Source organism: Crinia signifera, chromosome 4, assembly GCF_055691185.1.
Source record: "Crinia signifera chromosome 4, ASM5569118v1, whole genome shotgun sequence".
Taxonomy (NCBI): Eukaryota; Metazoa; Chordata; class Amphibia; order Anura; family Myobatrachidae; genus Crinia; species Crinia signifera.
Genome location: NC_139220.1, coordinates 196,401,303 through 196,423,207, shown reverse-complemented (window position 1 = coordinate 196,423,207; position 21,905 = coordinate 196,401,303). Strand labels below are relative to the sequence as shown.

General features: G+C 46.0%; 1 protein-coding gene across 2 annotated transcripts; it reads left to right on the top strand.

The window, feature by feature from the left end:
* The first annotated feature begins 11,924 nt into the window (after positions 1-11,924).
* LOC146074820 (tubulin alpha chain-like) lies at positions 11,925-21,520 on the top strand. 2 transcript variants are annotated; one of them, XM_083183339.1, is made up of 5 exons: positions 11,925-12,066; positions 13,650-13,933; positions 18,104-18,314; positions 18,771-18,923; positions 20,198-21,520. In XM_083183339.1, exons 2-5 carry the CDS (start codon positions 13,931-13,933, stop codon positions 21,166-21,168), a joined length of 1,338 nt encoding a protein of 445 aa, XP_083039465.1. In that variant the 5' UTR covers positions 11,925-12,066; positions 13,650-13,930; the 3' UTR covers positions 21,169-21,520. The 2 variants fall into 2 exon arrangements, with proteins under 2 accessions (XP_083039465.1, XP_083039464.1); XM_083183338.1 differs by lacking the exon at positions 11,925-12,066 and adding an exon at positions 13,350-13,451.
* Positions 21,521-21,905: the final 385 nt, after the last annotated feature.

The window sequence follows — 21,905 nt, the reverse complement described above, 5'->3', positions numbered from 1 at the left end:
TGCAAAATCCAAATATCACTCCTTCCCTTCTGAGTCCTGCCATGCACCCAAATGGTATTTTTTGGTCACATGTGAGGCATTGCCGTACTCGGGAGAAATTGGGGCACATATTTTGGGGTGCTTTGTCTCCTTCATTCCTTGTGAAAATGAAAAATTTTGAGCCAGAACTGCATTTTTGTGTAAAAAATTTAATTTTTCATTTTCACTGCCCAGTTGTACCACAATTGGTGAAACCCCTGGGGGTTTGAAATGTACACTATACCCCTAGATGAATTCCCTGAGGGGTGTAGTTTGCAAAATGGGGTCACTTGTGGGGGGGTTCCACTGTATTGGTGCTTCGGGGGTCTTGCTAATGCGACATAGCACCCACCAACATTCCACCAGAATCTGTGCTGCAAAATCCAAATATCACTCCTTCCCTTCTGAGTCCTGCCATGCACCCAAATGGTATTTTTTGGTCACATGTGAGGCATTGCCGTACTCGGGAGAAATTGGGGCACATATTTTGGGGTGCTTTGTCTCCTTCATTCCTTGTGAAAATGAAAAATTTTGAGCCAGAACTGCATTTTTGTGTAAAAAATTTAATTTTTCATTTTCACTGCCCAGTTGTACCACAATTGGAGAAACCCCTGGGGGTTGGAAATGTACACTATACCCCTAGATGAATTCCCTGAGGGGTGTAGTTTGCAAAATGGGGTCACTTGTGGGGGGGTTCCACTGTATTGGTGCTTCGGGGGTCCTGCTAATGCGACATAGCACCCACCAACATTCCACCAGAATCTGTGCTGCAAAATCCAAATATCACTCCTTCCCTTCTGAGTCCTGCCATGCACCCAAATGGTATTTTTTGGTCACATGTGAGGCATTGCCGTACTCGGGAGAAATTGGGGCACATATTTTGGGGTGCTTTGTCGCCTTCATTCCTTGTGAAAATGAAAAATTTTGAGCCAGAACTGCATTTTTGTGTAAAAAATTTAATTTTTCATTTTCACTGCCCAGTTGTACCACAATTGGTGAAACCCCTGGGGGTTTGAAATGTACACTATACCCCTAGATGAATTCCCTGAGGGGTGTAGTTTGCAAAATGGGGTCACTTGTGGGGGGGTTCCACTGTATTGGTGCTTCGGGGGTCTTGCTAATGCGACATAGCACCCACCAACATTCCACCAGAATCTGTGCTGCAAAATCCAAATATCACTCCTTCCCTTCTGAGTCCTGCCATGCACCCAAATGGTATTTTTTGGTCACATGTGAGGCATTGCCGTACTCGGGAGAAATTGGGGCACATATTTTGGGGTGCTTTGTCTCCTTCATTCCTTGTGAAAATGAAAAATTTTGAGCCAGAACTGCATTTTTGTGTAAAAAATTTAATTTTTCATTTTCACTGCCCAGTTGTACCACAATTGGTGAAATGTACACTATACCCCTAGATGAATTCCCTGAGGGGTGTAGTTTGCAAAATGGGGTCACTTGTGGGGGGGTTCCACTGTATTGGTGCTTCGGGGGTCTTGCTAATGCGACATAGCACCCACCAACATTCCACCAGAATCTGTGCTGCAAAATCCAAATATCACTCCTTCCCTTCTGAGTCCTGCCATGCACCCAAATGGTATTTTTTGGTCACATGTGAGGCATTGCCGTACTCGGGAGAAATTGGGGCACATATTTTGGGGTGCTTTGTCTCCTTCATTCCTTGTGAAAATGAAAAATTTTGAGCCAGAACTGCATTTTTGTGTAAAAAATTTAATTTTTCATTTTCACTGCCCAGTTGTACCACAATTGGTGAAACCCCTGGGGGTTTGAAATGTACACTATACCCCTAGATGAATTCCCTGAGGGGTGTAGTTTGCAAAATGGGGTCACTTGTGGGGGGGTTCTTAACTTTTAGCATCTTATGGTGCCTAGAAACCTACATGGTGCCTAAAAAATAATCTCATAAAAAGGAGGCTCCAAAATCAAGTAGGTGCTCCTTCTATTATGAAGCCTTTGGTTTGGTCAACGTGCACACTAGGGCCACATATAGGATATTTATGAAAACAAAATAATTGGGGGAATCAATTTTTAGTCACATTTCTCTAGTAAAATCTACTGTGTTCCTTAGAAAAATGTATTAAAATTGCAAATCTGCAAAACAAATGAAATTTTGAAATTTCACCTACACTTTGTTTTAATTCCTGTGAAACACCTAAAGGGTTAACAAACTTCCAAAATGCTGTTTTGAATACTGTGAGGGTTGCAGTTTTTGAAATGGCATCATTTATTGGGGTGTCTCACATACAAGTCCCTCAAAGTCACATCAGAACTGAACTGGTCCCTAAAAAAATCAGTGTTTGAAATTTTCTTGAAAATTTGAGAATTTGCTATTCATATTTTAAGCCTCCTAGTGTCCAAAAAAATTAAAAGGATGTTGAAATAATGATGGAAACATAAAGTAGACATATGGTCTATGTGAGTTATTAACTATTTTGAGTGGTGTGATTATTTGTCTCACAAGCAGAAAATTTAACATTTTGAAAATTGCTAAATTTTCCATTTTTTTACGACATTTTGGTATTTTTCACAAAAAAACACAGACTGTATCGACCCAAATTTACCACTAACTTGTAGTACAATGTGTCACGAGAAAACAGTCTCAAAATCACTGGGATAAGTAAAAGCAAAAAAAAGTTATCCCCACTTAAGTGATACCTGTCAGATTTGAAAAAAAGGGCTCTGTCAGGAAGGCAAAAACAGGCTGCGGCGGGAAGGGGTTAAAGACAATTACTGCAGAACCCTAGCCCGCCAACCCTATCAATAAGCTAAAGCAAACCAAGAGTAAAACAAACATAATCTCCTATCTGCAACAACTAAACAAATCCTGAAGGAGGACGGCCATGCCTGATTCTGACAAGTGGACTCCATCATTTCTGTAGAAAGATGGGGACTTCAGTACTAAAGAGGGGTGCCTGACAGCTTTACCTCCCATGGACATGACCACCTTGGAGACCGCAAATTTTACTTTGCGCCTGATTTTTTCCAAAGACTTGGGGTTCCAGCAGCCTCTCCAATTAAAACGAGGCACTATGTCGGACCAAACGATCCGCAATCCGGGCCAACAGCCAACCAGAGTCTTGAGATCAGCCTCGATCCTCAAAATAAGGCCTATGCTGGTACCCTGACCCAAGTCGTTCCCTCCTAAGTGGACAACCAACACATCCGGGCGACCCCACCGACGCTCTCTGTCGGACAACAATGATAAAAGACCATTCCACCGGAGACCCCTGACACCAAACCAATGGACTGCCCTTGCCCCTAGCTCTACCCGGGCCCTGACAGCTAACTGATGCTTGGATGCCCAGAAAATGAATGCCCGACGAACCAGACAGTGGCATGAGTTGTTGAAGGGGGGGAAGGGCTGAAAAAGAAAACCCTAACCTGTTAGCATTCAAACTTAAACTGTACGATGCACAACTTAGGGTTAAACAGATAATGCACAACATGAATTAGTACACTAGAATCCAAGTGAAGAGGAAAACCTTAAAAAACCTCCGGTGGACTTGAGAGGGGAAGCCAATTGTAATCAGCCCACTATCGGAGGAAAAAGTTAAAAATTCCCTTCACACCCTCGATTTCGGAACGCTGCCGTTCCAAAACCGAGTGTAAACATCGTTTTTGTATCCTGCGCCACAGGCGCGTGCTAAACCTTATCTAAACGAATATAAGATTTATAAGCGGAGGACTTCCAGCGGCCGAGTTCTTGTATGGCATTCACTGGAAGACCCTCCGCTGCTGCGTTGGTGGCCGCACCAATACAGAACGAATGCTTCCCGTAGTCGGCGAACTCCAAACCCAACGCAGTCACACATCGCTTAAACACCGGAGTGAACTGAAAGCGCGTCAAAGGTGATGCATCTGCATGCGCAAGGAACTGCGCCGGAGGGGTCGGCCTCAGAGGCAGGTATGCCGCGGCCAAACGCATGGGGCATATTTCCCCTTCCGGCTGGGACTTCAGGGTAACCCAGCGGCCTCTGCCCAACTGATCGGTCTTGGACCGGCGGATCTTGCAAAGGACTAAACCTTCCTGGAAGACCATGTCTTCATACCGCAAACCGTAATCAGTGGCACTCTTATTGGCCGCTACAAGTTTGCTTACCCTAAAGGCCCCAAAAAACGCAAACGAGAATGCCACTCGAAAGAGCGACGCCTCCGCTGCGCTTTCCGCCATGCCCTGTACACAGGTAATTAACTTACGGAGCATCAGCAGATCAATCGGCTTGCGTGCATCTGCTGCTACCGGGCGTTCTTTCGCCCACCCACGCAAAGCCTTTGCCAATACAAAGGACTTGGTGGGGTCGTGTGCCCCGCGCAGCCTGGCGTGGAAAGCTATCCCTGCTAGGGCTGCCGACATGGTGGACTTTGTCCGGCCAGAACTGTAATGCCCCCATACGAACGCCAGCAAACGGTCATCGACTGACTTACCGCGGTTCGCCGGGGACTCCTGAAAGGCCTCCCAGTCCTGTTGTGCCGCAGAGTAAGCCCTACTGGTGGAAGGGGCCAGGGATCGCAATGCTAGCCCCATCATGTCTGCTCTACAATCTGCCACACAGAACATGGACGCGTCAGGAGCCAACTCACGAAATTTCGCGAAGTTGAACCGCGACAGCGCATCAGCTATGCCGTTTTCTACCCCCGGAACGTGTCACGCCATGAAATGAATGTTATGCTGCAGGCAGTGTAAAACTAAATGCCGCAACAGACGTAGGGCCTGAGGTGAAGAGGTACGCTGGTTGTTAATGGCGTGCACCACGCCCAGGTTATCGCACCAGAACACGATTGTCTGGTTCGCTAACCTCTGAGCCCACAACCCCACTGCCATGATTATTGGAAAGAGTTCCAATAACAATAAGTTGGCAGTAAAACCTCTGTCTACCCATGACTGAGGCCACGGAGCCGCGCACCACTCCCCTGGGAAAAATGCCCCGAAACCTGTGGAACCAGCAGCGTCTGTAAATAGCTGAAGCCTCGCATTAGGCGCAGGTTCAGAGGGCCAGAGCAACTCCCGGTTGAAGTTTACCAGAAATGATGCCCAGACGACCATGTTGTCTCTAATTTCCAGTGACAACCTGACCATGTGATGGGGGTCCCGTGTCCCTGCTGTAGCCCTCTCCAACTTGCGGCAGAACACCCTGCCCATTGGTATCACCCTGCATGCGAAGTTCAGTGAACCCAGTAAGGACTGGACCTGCCGAAGTTGGGCCAAACATTCCCTTATGAGCCCCAGCAACTTGCTGACTATGTCAGCCGGAAGGCGACAGCAGCCTGCAGCAGTGTCGATCTCAATGCCGAGATAAGATATTACACATGTGGGCCCCTTGGTCTTGTCATCGGCGATAGGCACCCCGAGGGTTCGAAACACCTTGATCGCCGTGGACAATATGAAAGCGCAGGTATCCCCGTCTCCGGGTCCCACAAAGAGAAAGTCGTCCAGGTAATGCGCCACTCCAGGGCACCCTAAGGCTTCCTGGACGCACCAATGAAGGAAAGTGCTGAACTTCTCAAAGTAGGAGCAAGAGACGGAGCAACCCATGGGCAAACACTTGTCGAGGAATATCCCACCATCCAAGCAGGAACCCATAAATCTGAAGGATTTAGGGTTTAACGGGAGCAGGCGAAAAGCGGACTCAATGTCCAACTTTGCCATCAGGGCGCCCCTGCCAAATCCCCGCACCAATGCAAGTACCTCGTCAAAAAGTTGGTAACGAACACTGCACACCTCATCAGGAATAGCATCGTTAATGGATGACCCATGAGGGTGAGACAGATGCTGGATGAGCCTGTATTTACCTGGAGCTTTCTTGGGCACCACGCCTAACGGCGAGAAGCACAAGTTGCTCTATGGCTCGGAGGCGAATGGGCCAACCATTCTGCCCAACGCCACTTCGGCCTGCACCTTCTGTCTCACCACCTAACTAAAGCCATAACGAAAACCTTGTAATAAAAACAAAGCGTCCTCCCTATTGGGGTAGGAACGCAACCGCAGTACCAACTCGTCTAAGACTATGGGGGAGGGGGCCTTACTTAGTGCCAGCGTTGTGCTCGCCACCCGTGCCTGACTTACAGGACTTGGCGGGGTGGTTGGCTCCACAGTTGCGGCACTCGTGGCGAAAACGGCATTTCGCGCCCTGTCGCATTTGGAGTCATTAAACGCATAGCATCTGCCTTTGGCGGCGGGCTTGGACCCCTTTTTCCCCGCAAGAAATGGCTTCTTGTGGGCTGCCTCTGTACCCTGATGGCCTTTCCCGATGACCTCCAACCAAATTTCGACATGTTTGAGACCCATGGGCATTACACGGGTGCCGTCGTGGGTCAGACGAAACTTGTCGTTGTAGTCCCTCCACGCCGTGCCCTTGTAAGCCATGAATGTCTCGTTCACCACAAATATGTACCTGAGCACATTGTTATGTTCCTCAGGCCTGGTGTCGAGGTAGCATGACCCAAATATGAGGAACCCTTTGAGCCAGTGGTGAAAACTCCTGTAAGGGTTTTCACCGGCACCAGCAGCTTTCTTGGCCTTTTCGTGTTCCGTCTTAATTTCGCTAGTCAATGTGAAGACGTCCACAAATTTCCCCTTGGCTATCTTACCCTTGATGCCTTTGCGAAAGCCGCAGGATACCGCCGTTTTGCTGCAATGGACCATGTCTGTGGAGGGCTGTGGTGCCTCCGCGGGCTTGACTGTACTGGCCTGCTTACTACCGCCCACCTTTATTGCTACCGCACGCGCCACCAACCTGGCTAGTTTACGGGGGCGTCTACCGGTACCCGACCCATCACTGCTATCAGAGGAGTGGCCAGATGTGGAACAAGAAGAATCAACATCGTCATCATCGTGCTCACCATCACCCGGTATGTCCCCATTGCCCAGCGACACGGCCTCCTGTGATGTTCCTGCAACGGCCAAAGGGACGCCCGAAGCTGCGTCAGCTGCTGAAGCCCTTGTCGCTGATGCTGGCCTGCCCTCCGGCCTTGGTTCGTTGTCGCTGTCTCTGGAGGGACGTTCCGCCTCTGAAACCACTTGCTGCCGTACTGCCGATACCTCGGGAGAAGCAGAAAAGGTTAACGAGGTACTGGTGGTCACAGGTAATCCTACCTCCCTGCGGGATTAGGTGGCCGTGGCTGACGTCATGGTGGCGCTGCTAGCAGCCGGGGCCTGGTGATACCCTGAACTGGATGGGGGCGGGAAGTTATGCTTAAAACCCCAGTGTGAGCCCGGTGGGAACTGCGGGGGATAGTGCTGCTGGCTTGGCCAGCCCTGCCCGAAGTAGTTGGGGTAGTGCCCCCCCATACCAGATCCTTGGAACCCCTGATGGCTTTGACCCGCTGCGTGGGGGTACACCCAGTGCGGCTGGTAGGCATGCTGCATATCGGGGCCTTGTACCTGCTGTGTTGGGTAGGGCCATGGAGGGGTGAACTATTGCCCCTGCACCGGTGGGAACACAGTAGGGAAACGGTGAAGTGGCCCGGGGTAGGGTACCTGCAGTGGGTCCCTGCTGCGGGTGGCCCCGTGTGATGGCATCCAAGACCCCCCCAACCCGGGGGTGGCAGTGTGGGGAGCTGGTGAAAGGGCCCCACCAGGGGAGCCCGGGCGGACGGGGTGCCCTGGCCAGGCAGGAAACCCCCTATGTGCACCCTAATGGGACCCTGGGAGAGCATGGAGGCCAGATGCCCAGCAGGTGGTGCTAGAGTACCGTGGCCTGTGGCAAGAAGGTCTTGTATGGGATCATACCCACCCCCCTGCACGGGTGTCCTGGCACCCCCCTGAATTATGGGCCAATCAGACCTAATGTCTGGAGTGGAGGGGGCCTGTATGACCGCCGGAGTGGAGCTCCTGTGCGGTGTCTTTGACCCCCAGCCACCGCTCGGGGCTCATTCCCTGCCGCGAGGGGGCTGGGGAGATATGTAGCGCTAGCTCTACCAGAGCTGGCTGAATTGGGTGATCCGAGCGGCAGAGCGGGGCCCGGGGACGGTGCAACCGTGTGCACACCCCGCGCCCCGCTCGGCGCGTGCGTAGGCCGCACGCCGGATAGATCCAGCGGCGATGCCGGCAAGGACCCGCCTACCACGCTCGCCGCTGGAGGTGGGGAGGGGGACGCTGAGGAGGCAGCCCGCCCGGAGAACAGAAGCGGGCTGGCTGGTGTAGCGGCGGTAGGCCGCGACTCCCGAGCGGTGACCCCACGCGCTGCTGCAGCAGACAGGGGACGCGCCGCGTCGGAGAGCCAGCGGGGAGGGGGGGCATGCCTTTGAGAGCGGCGCATGGTGCTGGGGGCAGAAAGTGTTTGCAGTGGGCAGCAATAGGTGACTAGTAATTGCCTGGTACTTAGCTCTGATTCCTGTCCCTTGCAGCACGATGTGTCCCCTGATCTTGCAGAAAAAATCCAGACTCAAGAGGAAGATGGATCACCTGACTACCCTTTATATACCTCTACCTAAGCTAGAAGATTCTAATTAGAGATGAGTGGGTTCAGATCCTAGAGATCCGAACGCACCCAAGCTTACCTGATCCGCGGCCGGATCCGAGGAGTTCACCGGTTCCTGCCATCTTTCCGAGTCCAAATCGAGGCTAAAACGTCATCATCCTGCGTCGGATTCTCGTGAGACCTGGGGATATACAGTTCCCGGCGGTCTGCGCCATTTTCAAACAGGCTGGTGATTTCAGACAGCACGGATGTGTCCGTGCTGTCTGCTGAGGGGGGTGAGGGGGAAACCTGCTGGGGGGGGGGGGGGGTTATTAATGCAAAGACGGGGCCGCTAGTGCTACAGAGGGGGCTGCATTATTTTAATTACTGCTGCCAGAGCCCAGTATAAGTCCAGGGATGCTGCATCAGTCCAGGGGTGCCCGCATGTGTACTGTATCCATCCAGGGGTGCCCACATATGTGCTGTATTTGTCCAGGGGTGCCCACATGTGTGCTGTATCAGTCCAGGGGTGCCCGCATGTGTACTGTATCCATCCAGGGGTGCACACATGGGTGCTGGATCAGTCCAGGGGTGCCCCCATGTGTCCCGTATCAGTCCAGGGGTGCCCGCATGTGTGCCATAAAATTCCAGGGGTGCCCCCATGTGTCCCGTATTAGACCAGTGGAGCTGCCCTTTTTTTAATGAAAATAAAAATAAGGTGTTATTTTTTTTTTTACTGCAAGGGCTGTTAAATGCGCTGTAGTCCAGGGGTGAGCCAAGAGTGCTGTATAATTCATGGGGTGTTGCTAAGTCTGCCGTATAATTCCAGGTGTGTTGCTCTTTTTTTTAATTAAAATAATCTATAATTTTATTTTTACTGCAGGATTTTGTCAGCCGTATAATTCCATGCCTGCCGCCATGTGTGCCGTATCAGTCCAGGGGTGCCGCCATCTGTGCCGTATAATTCCATTTGTGCTGTTTCAGGTCAGGGATGCCCGCATGTGTGACTCATAATTCCTGGGGTGAGCCAAGTGTGTCATATAATTCATGGGTTGCTGCAAAGTCTGCTGTATAATTCATGGGGTACTGCTAAGTGTGCCGTCACAGTCCAGGGGTGATGCTAAGTGTGCCGTATCAGTCCAGGGGTGAGCCAAGTGTGCTGTATAATTTATGGGGTGCTGCTAAGTCTGCTGTATCAATCCAGGGGTGCTGACATTTTTTTATTAAAAGAATAACTCTTTTTACTGCAGGAGTGTCACTATGGGCCTTATTTTGGTTCATTCTTTCTGACAAAATCCTTCTTAGATGGACAAAACCATGTGCACTGCAGGGGGACAGATGTAACATGTGCAGAGAGAATTAGATTTGGGTGAGTTATTTTGTTTCTGTGCAGGGAAAATACTGACTGCTTTAATTTTACACTGCAATATAGATCTCACTTTGAAGTAAAACTCCACCCAAATCTAATTCTCTCTGCACATGTTACATCTGCCCCACCTGCAGTGCACATGGTTTTGCCCATCTAAGAAGGATTTTGTCAGAAAGAATGAACCAAAATAAGGCCCTATGTGTGCCGTATAATTCCAAGTGTGCTGTGTCAGTCCAGGGGTTCCGCCATTTGTGCTGTATAATACCATGTGTGCCGTCATGTGTGCTTTATCAGGTCAGGGGTGCCACCATCTGTGCCGTATAATTCCTGGGGTAAGCCAAGTCTGCCGTATAAATCCTGGGGTGAGCCAAGTCTGCCGTAATAATTCATGGGGTGCTGCCAAGTGTGCTGTATTAGTCCAGGGGTGATGCTAAGTGTGCCATATCAGTCTAGGGGTGATGCTGAGTGTGCCATATCAGTCCAGGGGTGCTATTAAGTGTGCCGTATCAGTCTAGTGTTTGTGCCGTCCACTTGTGTCGCTTATCATAGTTATCCAACTACTTCTGTGCAACCTTTTGTCCTAAAAACAATATTGTGAGGTGTATGGTGTTCAGAATTGACTAGAAATGAGGGGATGCAGTCAAAATCCCGACAGGTTCAAAATCCCGAATGGGTCATAATACGACAAGGACAAAATCCCGACATTTAAACTTCCGACAAGGTCAAAATACCGACATATAGAATGTACAGGGGAAACAGTCAACATGACATTCTGTTGACAGGTCGCGAGGTCGACATGGGTTTTTTCACTGTTTTTTGACCCGACATGTGCCGACAGGCAGTATTTCATGCCCTACCATCCACTAGGGCGTGGTGGGAGAAGAAAATAGTGTGCCGAGCGCAGCGAGGCACCGTGCCCGAAGTATTGCGAGCGCAGCGAGGGGCTGCGGTTCACTGCCAACTGTGTCCATGTCGACTGTGTTGACATTCGGGTAAAAAAAAACAGTGAAAAAACCCATGTCGAGTCGCGACCTGTCGACGGAAAGTCATGTTGACTGTTTCCCCTGCACATTCTATATGTTGGTATTTTGACCTTGTTGGGATTTTAAATGTCGGGATTTTGTTCTTGTCGGTATTATGACCAATTCAGGATTTTGACCCTGTCGGGATTTTGACCGTCGGGATTTCATACCGAATCCGGAATGAGTGGAGATGAATGCTATTGAGGTTAATAATAGCGTAGGAGAAAAAAAAAAACACCTAAATTCTGTTATTTTAGTGTTTTTTTATGCTTTAAAAAAAAAATCAGAACCCAAAAACCAAAACGTTGAGGGGGTGTTTTGGTAAAACCCAGTAGTACCCAACAGGGGCGGATTGGCCCACCGGGAAACCGGGCTATTTCCCGGTGGGCCGGCCCAAAACTCTTAAAAAAGGGTCCGGCAGCACTCGCCCCTGGGCTGGCTGGGCCATGGGAAGTGGCCGCAGCACTTTGCCCAAATCAAACATGGCCGCGGGGGGGCTGCTCCGCATGCCGGTTACGGGAGCCATTCCGACCCTGGAACCCAAAACCTGAAGGTAATCAGAACCCAAAACGCGAAAAGTGGCAGGTGCGCATCCCTTCTAATTACATCTACATACTATAATTTGTCAAAGTGTGGCCAAACTGAATCTAAACTAAATACTTGATGCTTTTGACAACCTAATGGACAGTTTATAATCAACTTAGGGTAAGGGTAAGGTTAAAAAGACTGATTCCTATAAAACAAATCAAAAGGCATTTTACAAGATTTATGATTAAAATTCCCAAGAGACTATGGGGGTTATATAGACCTGATCGCTGTTGTGCGAATTTGCAAGCCGATTGATTATCAAACAACTGCGCATGCATCTGGGTTGCAGCCTGGTGCGCGACCACACACCGAGCCAAAAATTGGCAACTTTTTTTATTTGCAGCCTGCCCAAAATTTGATTCACAGGAAGTCACCATTTGGGGGTGTTAACCTGACATTTTTTGGGAGTGTCATGAAAACGCAGGCATTTTTAAAGAGGGTGTGTGACATCAGCTCCAGCCAGAATGGCAGCTATCTGATCGCAGGGCTCTGCAAATTTGCACAGCAACAATCATAACCCCCTATGACCGTTCTCACCTTAACTACTAGCGGATTGCTTGCTATGGGCAACTTCACCACTGCATCTCTCCCAAGGATTGGACGTGCACACTTTTTGCTGATTGGATGTGCACATTTTCAGCCCTTGTTTTTAAAGGTGCATATATCGGCCGTTCGATTATATTGATGCACCATCGGCCAGTGTGTACCAGTGTGTACGAGCGATATATCTGTGAACTGCGTTGTTCACAGATATATTGCGTCGACTTTGCAACACTAAAGATATATCTTCACATCACACTGGCCTTTATTCTGATTGAGTCGGATGGCTCCGAGTGCGGACGGACAGCCGATGGTTGGTGTTTGCGCATGAGCAGAGGCGTATCTGCACATGTGTGACTGCCTCGCACGAACGAACATGGCGTGAGGTCCGTGCAGAAAATAATCGTAAGGAACCATCCGAGCAGGGGTCGGAGAGGGGCGTGAAGGGCTGTTTGGGCTCATTACCATATGCGTACGCCCCACGTTTCATGGGCGTTTACATTTTAGATGTCAGTCCCGACGGATCGGGTGTATGGAGAACGCACTGCCCAATCTGATTGATCTGCAGATATATCTCCCAGTGTGTACCCAGTTTAAGCTTAATACATTACAGATCATACTTGCCTACCTGACCCTCTCCATGCGGGAGAAAATGCTCTGTTCCTGTGCTTCCCTGGTAATGTATGATTGCCATCACTTGTGGTGAAACACCTTTACCTAGCTCCCCACAGGTGATAGCAATCATACATTACCAGGGAAGTCCAGAAACAGAGTATTTTCTCCCGCATGGAGAGGGTCAGGTAGGCAAGTATGTTACAGATTTTGGGTAATATGTAGGGTTACCACCTAGGACCTTTAATTCCGGACACATGTTAATTACACAGGTTCTGTGGCAGTTTAAAATCAGGTGAAGTGGAGTCTTGAAGTCAGCCAGCCACAGAACCTGTGTAATTAATATGTGTCCGGAATTAAAGGGACTAGGTGGTAACCCTAGTAATATGTATTACTTTTTTTGCAAACAAAGTATTAAGAAAATTCTTGGGACACAAAGGCAAGTTTAATGAAATATTTACTCCTGATTATTTAGCTAGTTAAAGCTGGGTACACAACTATAAATGTATCTGTCTGGTGTGTAGGGTGACCAACTCATCCCTTTAATCCGGGACACATATTAATTACACAGGTTCTGTGGCAGTTTAAAACCAGGTGAAAGCCAGCCACAGAACCTGTGTAATTAATATGTGTCCCGGATTAAAGGGATGAGTTGGTCACCCTACTGGTGTGATCGCAAATCTGGTAATGTATGGGAGCAAATGACAATTAATCATTTTTTTCCAATTGCTGGGAATTGGACAAAAAATATTGTCCAGATACATTTGTTAAATTAAACAGATTTAACCAATATGTCTGAATGACCATTTTCTGTTTTCCAGTGTTTGGCAGCAAATAGTTGATTGTCATGTTCTCCAATACAGACAGATTGGACAGATAAATCTGTAGGTGTGTACCCAGCTGAAAGGATATATCTGTGAACGACACCGTTTACAGATATATCGCTCATACACACTGGCCGATGGTGCATCTATATATCGGCTGTTCAGTCGAACTACCAATATATCGGCCAGTGTGTACGCACTTTAATCATTTATAAATGTTGGTAGCCCAAACAGATCATTCTTAATAGATTTCATTCTGCAGGTGTGACAGAATTCAAACCCAGCCAAATGAAGTAATCCAGATGAATACGATTAAGGAATCAGGAGACTGTGTCTTGTTGTAGTACTTCAGGAAAAGAACTGAGGAACTCTGTCAGAGGGTTTACTGTGACTGAATTAGGAATCACTATTTGATTTAGAATATATTCTTCAATTTAAGGCTGTGTTGCAAATAATGACCAGAACTTACCAATTGTCATAAACTGAATCTATGAAAGAATGCTCTGCAAATTCTTCTACTGAATACTAAACCCTTTCTACACCATGGTGAGTGACTTCTAATGCAATAGCTGGAAATAGTTTTGCTGCCCATGATCCATTGAATTGTTTGTACTAGGTTATTTTCTTCAGTTTCAAATATTGTGTTGTAGTTGTCATGTTCTGTGGGATTCCCAGATTTTACAGATATGCTTGGAGAACTGCTAATACAATAAAATCACTGCACAATGTTCCTTTTACCTGAATACAACAAGTCACACAACCCTCTTCATTTTGTAAAACACCTCATTATTCTTGTTTTGTTTCTAAGGGGTGTATTTATTAAAGTGTGGTGAGAGAGAAAATGTTAAGTGATAAAGTCAGGGTTAATCTGCCACATATGGGTGCAGGGAAGCACACTCCCCTCTGGATAAAGTACTTATCAATCACGTTCAAATGTACATTTTACAGGGTTTTTTGATAAATGACATTTAGGAGCTGATTGGCTGGTACCTCATATCTCACAATTTTATCTCTTGCTATGCTTTGACCCTCCTATCCATCAATATTTCTAGGAGTATTTAAAACCATTCTCTATTGATGATGAAGTTTAGTACTGCGGTCCTGACTAGGATTATAGTGCATTAGTGTAGAGCTAGACCAAACCTGCTTTCATGAAAAATTATGCCTGAAATACATTTAAAAATGTTGGCAGCAATGTTGCTATAGAATGGTTATGGTTCTCTTACGGCTAGATTAGGGTTCATACTATTCCCTTTAAACTGGGACACGTGTTATTCAAGTTCCGTGGTTGATTATACCAAGTGAAATGTAGGCTTGAAGTCAGCTAGCTACAGAACCTGTATACAGGAGTATCAAGATCTTTCATAGAATGAAAATCTTTAATATACTGTATACACATTGATCATTTTTAACTTTATTACGAGTAATCAAAAAGTGTGATTGTTTATTAAAATGACGGCTTACTATGGATCTCTTTGTATAAGAAAGGTTCCCAAATTTCCTGTGTAAATACAGCCCCATGGAAACTACACCTGCAGTATGTTATACTCCCATGCATTCTTACTCATTTTGGTTTAAAAAAAGAAGAGGATGGTAACTTGGTTACCAAAATGAGGCACAGTAGATGGGTGGTCCTGCCAAGCTGCGGTGTACATCAAAGGGCTATCAAATTAGGTACTTGTTTCCTAGCACGGCCCCACTGATTTTGATTGTGAGCATCGCATCGGAAAAAATTGCGTCCATCGCATGCCAACCAAATGTGATGCGATCAACTCGATTTTCCATTGATTTTAATGTGAAATGCCCCAAAACACCCCATTTGTATAGAAACCCCCCTGATGTTTTAAATGGCCCCCAATTTTAACGCCACCCCCGCTATAGACGCCAACCCGAAGCGTGGCGAGCGCAGCGGTACGCGTCCTACGACCTTTTCTTACCTCTACTATCCACGTCGGCGTGGAGTTGAGAATAGAAAGTGTGGTGAGCGCAGCGAGCCACCGAGCCCGAAGCGTGGCGAGCAGACGCGGATACCTTCACAGGTATCGCGGCCCATTGCGGGCTTCACAGGTATCCGCGGGGCTCGCTACGCTCGCCACACTTTTTATTCTCAACTCCACGCCGACGGGGATAGTAGTATGAAAAGGTCGCCACGCTTCGGGTTGGCGTCAATAGCGGGGTGGCGTTTAAAATGGGGGGGGGGGGGACATTAACCATGCTTTAACATATTTAATGTTAAATGGGCCATATTGGCCCATTTAACATTGTCACCTATGTGAAATCGGGTTGATCGCATCGCGGGCCATTATAATGACCCGCGTCGGACGCTATCAACCTGATTTTCACTTTAACATTGTTCCCTATGGGGAAATCGCGTTGATCGCGTCGGTCGTATCGCGGCCCCTTATTAGATTTTCCGTTTTACCGGCAATTGAGCCAGTTAAACACAGAAAATGGGGTCCATCGCGTCCATCGCATGTCTTAAGTACCTTAACTTAAGGCATGCGATGTACCACGACGGGGGCCGTGCTAGGAAACAAGTACCTCAAATTATAATCCCATAAATGGTAAATATTGGGGTGCCAAATATTGTTAAGTGATAAAATCACAATGTAATAATAAATTGATAACATGAAGTAATGACAATCAAATAAAAACAGTTAAAAAACTAAATGCTGCTAAATGAAATGCTTATTAAGACACTGAGACCTGAATAGGAAAAACTGTTTTCCAGACCAGCGAGCTGGCAGTCATTCCTAACTGTGGATCTGCATTCTACAGATCCACAGGAGGTCTGGGCAACATGAGCTGGTTTGGCCGGTTATGGTATTTTAGATCTACAATGTCAAAGTTGACAGTCAAAAGGTCAACAGAGTCAGAAGGTCAGCAGTCTTAAGGTTGAAATGAAAAAGGTTGACATGAGTTTTTCATGTTTTTTTGGGCGTTTACGTCGACATAGGTCGGTATGGACACCGTCTAAGTGTAGTGCGTCACCTCGCATGGCTCGCCATGGTTTGGGTACACTATAGTGCATGGTAGGGCATGAAATGGCGCCTGTCGGCACATGCCGGCTCAATAAAAAAAAAAAAACACTCATGTCGACATTTTGACCATGTTGACCCTTTGACCTTGTCGGCCAATAGTAGTTGACCTTATGACTGTCGACCTAGAGTCAATCTATCATGAGTCCGGATACTGGTTTGGCCACCCCTGTCCTAAATGCAAGCATCATCTACCCAGAGCAACCAAAAATTAGATCTGTAATAAACCCCAGTTGCTTCTTTCAATTGTTTTTTTGAGGCTAGAATTTATTTTTGAGCTTTGAGCCTGCCGATTGGTGAAAAGGGGAGTGCCTGCGAAAACAGGTCCAATCTGTTCAGCTGTCTCTTCAATGCTGTCGGGTAGGACAGTATTGAATAGGCACCTTCCTGACGGAAATAGCGGCAGGGATTAAATACCCCCATTTATTAGGATCACAGTGTCTCCTTGTTATTTGTTTAACTGACAGCACAATCGTTATTGTATTTGATGCCAACTTATTTGAGTAGTTGTATTGTTCTCCATGTGCTTGTCTGGGTTTCATCAAACAGTCCAGGTAAATTTTTAAGGTTTAATTGGCTGTTTAATAAATTGGACCCTTGTGGGGGCAGGCAAACTTTTGATTCTCTTCCTTAAATTACTATTTTCATCATTAAAAAAAATATATATTTTTTAATTTTAACCATCTCAGGATGTGTTGATATTAATCTAACTGTATTATGGGTACTTGTTTCCTATCTGGGCGCCCGCTAAGTTAATTGCGCACCGTGCTATTCTCCGTATAAAAATCGGATCGCATCGCATCGGATACCACAAATACACATACACGATATTGAACGATGCGATGCGATGCGATCCGATTCGATTTCCCATAGGAAACAATGTTAAATGGATCAATTTACCCAAATCAGCATAGGGAAGAATGGTAAATGGGCCAGAAACCCCCAAAAAACCCACAGAGCAGTGGAATGTCCCCCCAAAAGTAGTTGACGCCACCCCGCCATCAACGTGAACCCGAAGCGTGGCGAGCGGCGGCGGTACGCGTCCTCCGACCTTTTCATGCCCTACTATCCACTAGGGCGTGGAGTGAGAATAAAATAGTGTGGCGAGCGCACGCGGATACCTTCACAGGTAATTGCGTCCCTTCGAGGGCTTCCCAGGTGTCCGCGTCGCCATGGACACCTGGGAAGCCCGCGAAGGGACGCGTTTACCTGTGAAGGTATCCGCGTCCCCTCGCGGGGCTCGCTGCACTCGCCACGCTTCGGGCTCGGTGGCTCGCTGCGCTCGCCACACTATTCTATTCTCACTCCACGCCCTAGTGGATAGTAGGGCATGAAAAGGTCGGAGGACGCGTACCGACGCCCCTCGCGGGCTCGCTGCACTCGCCACGCTTCGGGTTCACGTTGATGGCGGGGTGGCGTCAACTACTTTTGGGGGGACATTTCAATGTTCAGGGGTGTTTTTGGCCCATTTACTATTGTTCCTATGATAATTTGGCTAAATTGAGCTATTTCACATTGTTTCCTATGGGAAATCGAATCGGATCGCATCGCATCGTATACCATCGTACATCATCGAGTACCGAATCCGATGCGATGCGATCCGATTTCATTACGGTGCCGTACGTAGAAAACCTGGGCGCCCAGATAGGAAACAAGTACCGTATTATGTACTTTGCAGAGGGAATGCATATCTGTTCACATCGGCCAAGCTGGAGTGCAGATTGGTGGTGCCTGCTGGGAGCTGTATTGCCTGGAACATGGGATACAGCTAGATGGAACCATTGTGGATGATAGAGATGATTCATCTGGAGAAACCTTCTTTATACAGACAGAATCTGGAAAATGCGTACCCAGAGCTGTGTTCATAGACCTGGAACCGTCAGTAATTGGTAAGAAGAATGACCTCCCATTATGCAGAACTAAAAGTGTGTACACACGCATCAATTTACTTTCGATTTGAGTTTGATTCGATTTGCTTTTGATTTCCCCAGTTCCACTTTTGCATTCAATATCGATGTCGATGTGCATTCGATATACTGGATCGAATGTGATTGCCTGCACAGTTTATTTTTCTTTTCGATATAGAGAAAACGGGAGCACACATCGAATCAAATGCAGATTGAAAGCGGCTTAAAAACAATCTGTGCTGAATGTATGCTACAAGGTTGTATACAAGGTTTGCACATCGTTGGATATTCTCCCCCTCCTGTTTCTGGCAGCTATAGGACTTTTTTTCCATTTTGATAATTCAGCCATAGATCTCTACATTTGACTACTCTACTTGATAACTGTAGTAGTTGCGGATGTAGACTGGACACTGAATATCTTCTCTTAAATATTTACAGATGAAATACGAAGAGGTAAAATGCACTCCCTGTACCACCCAGACCAGTTTATATCTGGCAAGGAAGATGCAGCTAATAATTTTGCCCGTGGTCATTACACTATTGGAAAGCAGGTGATCGATAAGGTTATGGATCGTATCCGGAAGCTGGCAAGTATATACACTGTATAGTCTCTTGATTATTTAGTAGATAACATGGAAAGAATCAATATCTGCACCAGTGACTCTTCCAAGAATCTTGTTTTCATTAAATTGTTTGCACTTAAGAAATGATGGTGCATTCATTCATTTCTTCATACCTCAAAAGGCAAATATTTACAAACTAGAGGGAGTTGGTCATTCAGAAGATATTCTAATTATATTGTATCTGGTAATGTGTAGAGTTGGGTGGTGATAGGGTGTAGAAGGTGGTTTTCAGAGCATGCTTAAAACATTCCAGGTTTACAGTCAGATGAGTTTATTTTAGAAGGGAGCAGTTGACGTCATGGAGTGAATTGGTTATCAGTATATTGTGCCAAGGTCAGGTAGATATTAGTAAGGGCTTTGAAAGGGAGTAACTTGAATTGGATTCTGGAGGTTACTAAGAGCTGTTTTGCGGAGAAAGGAAGTAACTGTAGGCTAGCCATGACATTTAGGACAGATTGGTGCAGGGAAGGGGAGGTCGGACAAGGGGCTTGGAGCAGCCAATAATGAGAGCATGGAGCGTTAAATGAGAAGCAGGTGAAATGCTTAAAGAAGGAGGTGACCACTCAGAATCAGGCCTCATATCCAGTATACAGTAGGTATGCTTTTCATTGAATCTCTCTCATAACTTAAACCAAATTATTCCCTTATTGCAACTAGTTATTTTCTAACACAAGTATAAACACCCAGCTAATAGTTTGTGCTGCTACTCCCTATCGTATGCTTAGTTCTGTCTGTCTGTTTTTTTTTAAGACTGATCTATTCCTTTTTATTTTCTGGACAATTTAATAGGAAGGGAATGTTTTCCGAAGTGATCACTTCCGGTTATGATCACCAGACATGAAGCTTCTAGTGTGCTCTACCAGTTATTATGAAATAGACTGTAGCACCTGTAGGTTAGTTAAAACAAATGTGGCTAATAAATCTGGGTATAGGTCACGGTATATTTCCGGTATATTTCCTTTCAGAACTTTTCACAGAATTTTGGATACAATATGTGCCATCTGGTTTCTTTTTGAGTTGATGAGTGTTCTAGTATTTTGGATCTAAAAAAACATGGACTACCATGGATAGGTTAGTGTTCAATAATAGTTGTTTATTTAGGCATCCATATATACTGGGCTGATTTTTATTTTTTTTGTTTATTCCTCATGTATTAGGAAAACAAATCTATATGAATTACAGGCATATCTTTAACATTCTGAAATCATCCCTACTTTTTTTCTTTTTTTTCTAAACAGGCAGATCAATGTGGAGGACTCCAGGGTTTTCTAGTCTTCCATAGTTTGGGCGGTGGCACAGGGTCTGGGTTTAGCTCCTTGTTGATGGAAAAAGTAGCTGCAGACTATCAGAAAAAGTCCATTTTGGAGTTTTGCATTTATCCTGCACCAAGAATGTCCTCTGCAGTGGTGGAACCATATAATTCCATTCTAGCTGTTCATAGAACTATGGACCACTCCAATTGTTCCTTCATGGTGGATAATGAAGCTATTTATGACATATGCCAACATAACTTGAATATTGAGCGTCCATTTTATGCACACTTAAATAGACTTGTAGGGCAGATAGTATCTTCTATCACTGCCTCTCTGAGGTTTGAGGGAGTACTAAATGTGGACCTTATTGAATTCCAGACTAATTTAGTACCCTATCCTAGAATACACTTCCCTTTAGTCACATACGCACCAATTGTATCTGTAGAAAAAGCCTATCTTGAGCAAATGTCAGTTACGGACATTACTAATGCTTGTTTTGAGCCCTGTAACCAAATGATGAAATGTGACCCCAGACGTGGTAAATACATGGCTTGCTGTTTGTTATATAGAGGTGATGTGGTGCCCAAAGATGTCAATGCCGCAATAGCCGCAATTAAAACCAGAAAGTCCATCCAGTTTGTTGATTGGTGTCCTACGGGATTTAAGGTGGGAATTAACCACCAACCACCCACCATGGTCCCAGGTGGAGACTTAGCCAAAGTTCAACGTGCGGTCTGTATGCTGAGTAACACTACTGCTATAGCAGAGTCCTGGGCCAGACTGGACCATAAGTTTGACTTAATGTATTCCAAGAGAGCATTTGTACATTGGTATGTGGGAGAGGGGATGGAGGAAGGGGAGTTCTCTGAAGCAAGAGAATATATGGCAACCCTAGAAAAGGATTATGAAGAAGTGGCAGCAGAATATTGTGATATTGAAGAAGAGGAGTCCTTTTCTTAATATTTTAGTGTGATACAAATCCTTATTGGTGCTCTTGCCAGAAACCCATCTAAAGTTATTAATTATAGTTGTGTGAAAAGTGTTCATTAATAAATTAAATGTAATAAAAAGAGCTTCAAAAGTGTATTAATGTATGTAGTTACACAATATAAAATGATTTGCATGTCCTCAACTGCTGTACTATTATACTATGTACTGTATAACTTGAAATCCTAACCTAGCATACTTTTCCACTGCTTACCAATTGGGAACAAACAAGACTAGATAATAACTAAGCTGCCCTACTAACAAGCTTACAATTTGTATACAAAATCTTTAACATTTTCACAACAATAAACACATTGTCCTTTCAGTGCAAATTGATTTTTTTATCCAAATAATTGCTACCACTCATTTTTTACTTAAGGAAAAATTGAGATTGCCTTGAAGACCAAAAAGAGAGTGATTGGAAATTAGGTAAATTTGAGCGGTTTATTTTAGTTTTTAGATTGTCGTTTGTGTGCTCCTTGTTTTTATAGCAAAACTAAAAGTTTTAAGTACGATTTTGAATTTTCCCAAAAAAGTTTTTGATGATTTTTTTTCCAGCTAGATTTAAAGCAGGATTGACTTATTTATGTAAAATCAGGCTAGTATTAACTTAAAAAAAACTCCAGAATATGGAAATTCAATGAAAAACTGGTACATAAGGCCTTATTCAGAGATGGATGCAGGAGTGTGGCAGCATTCCCGGTTATCAT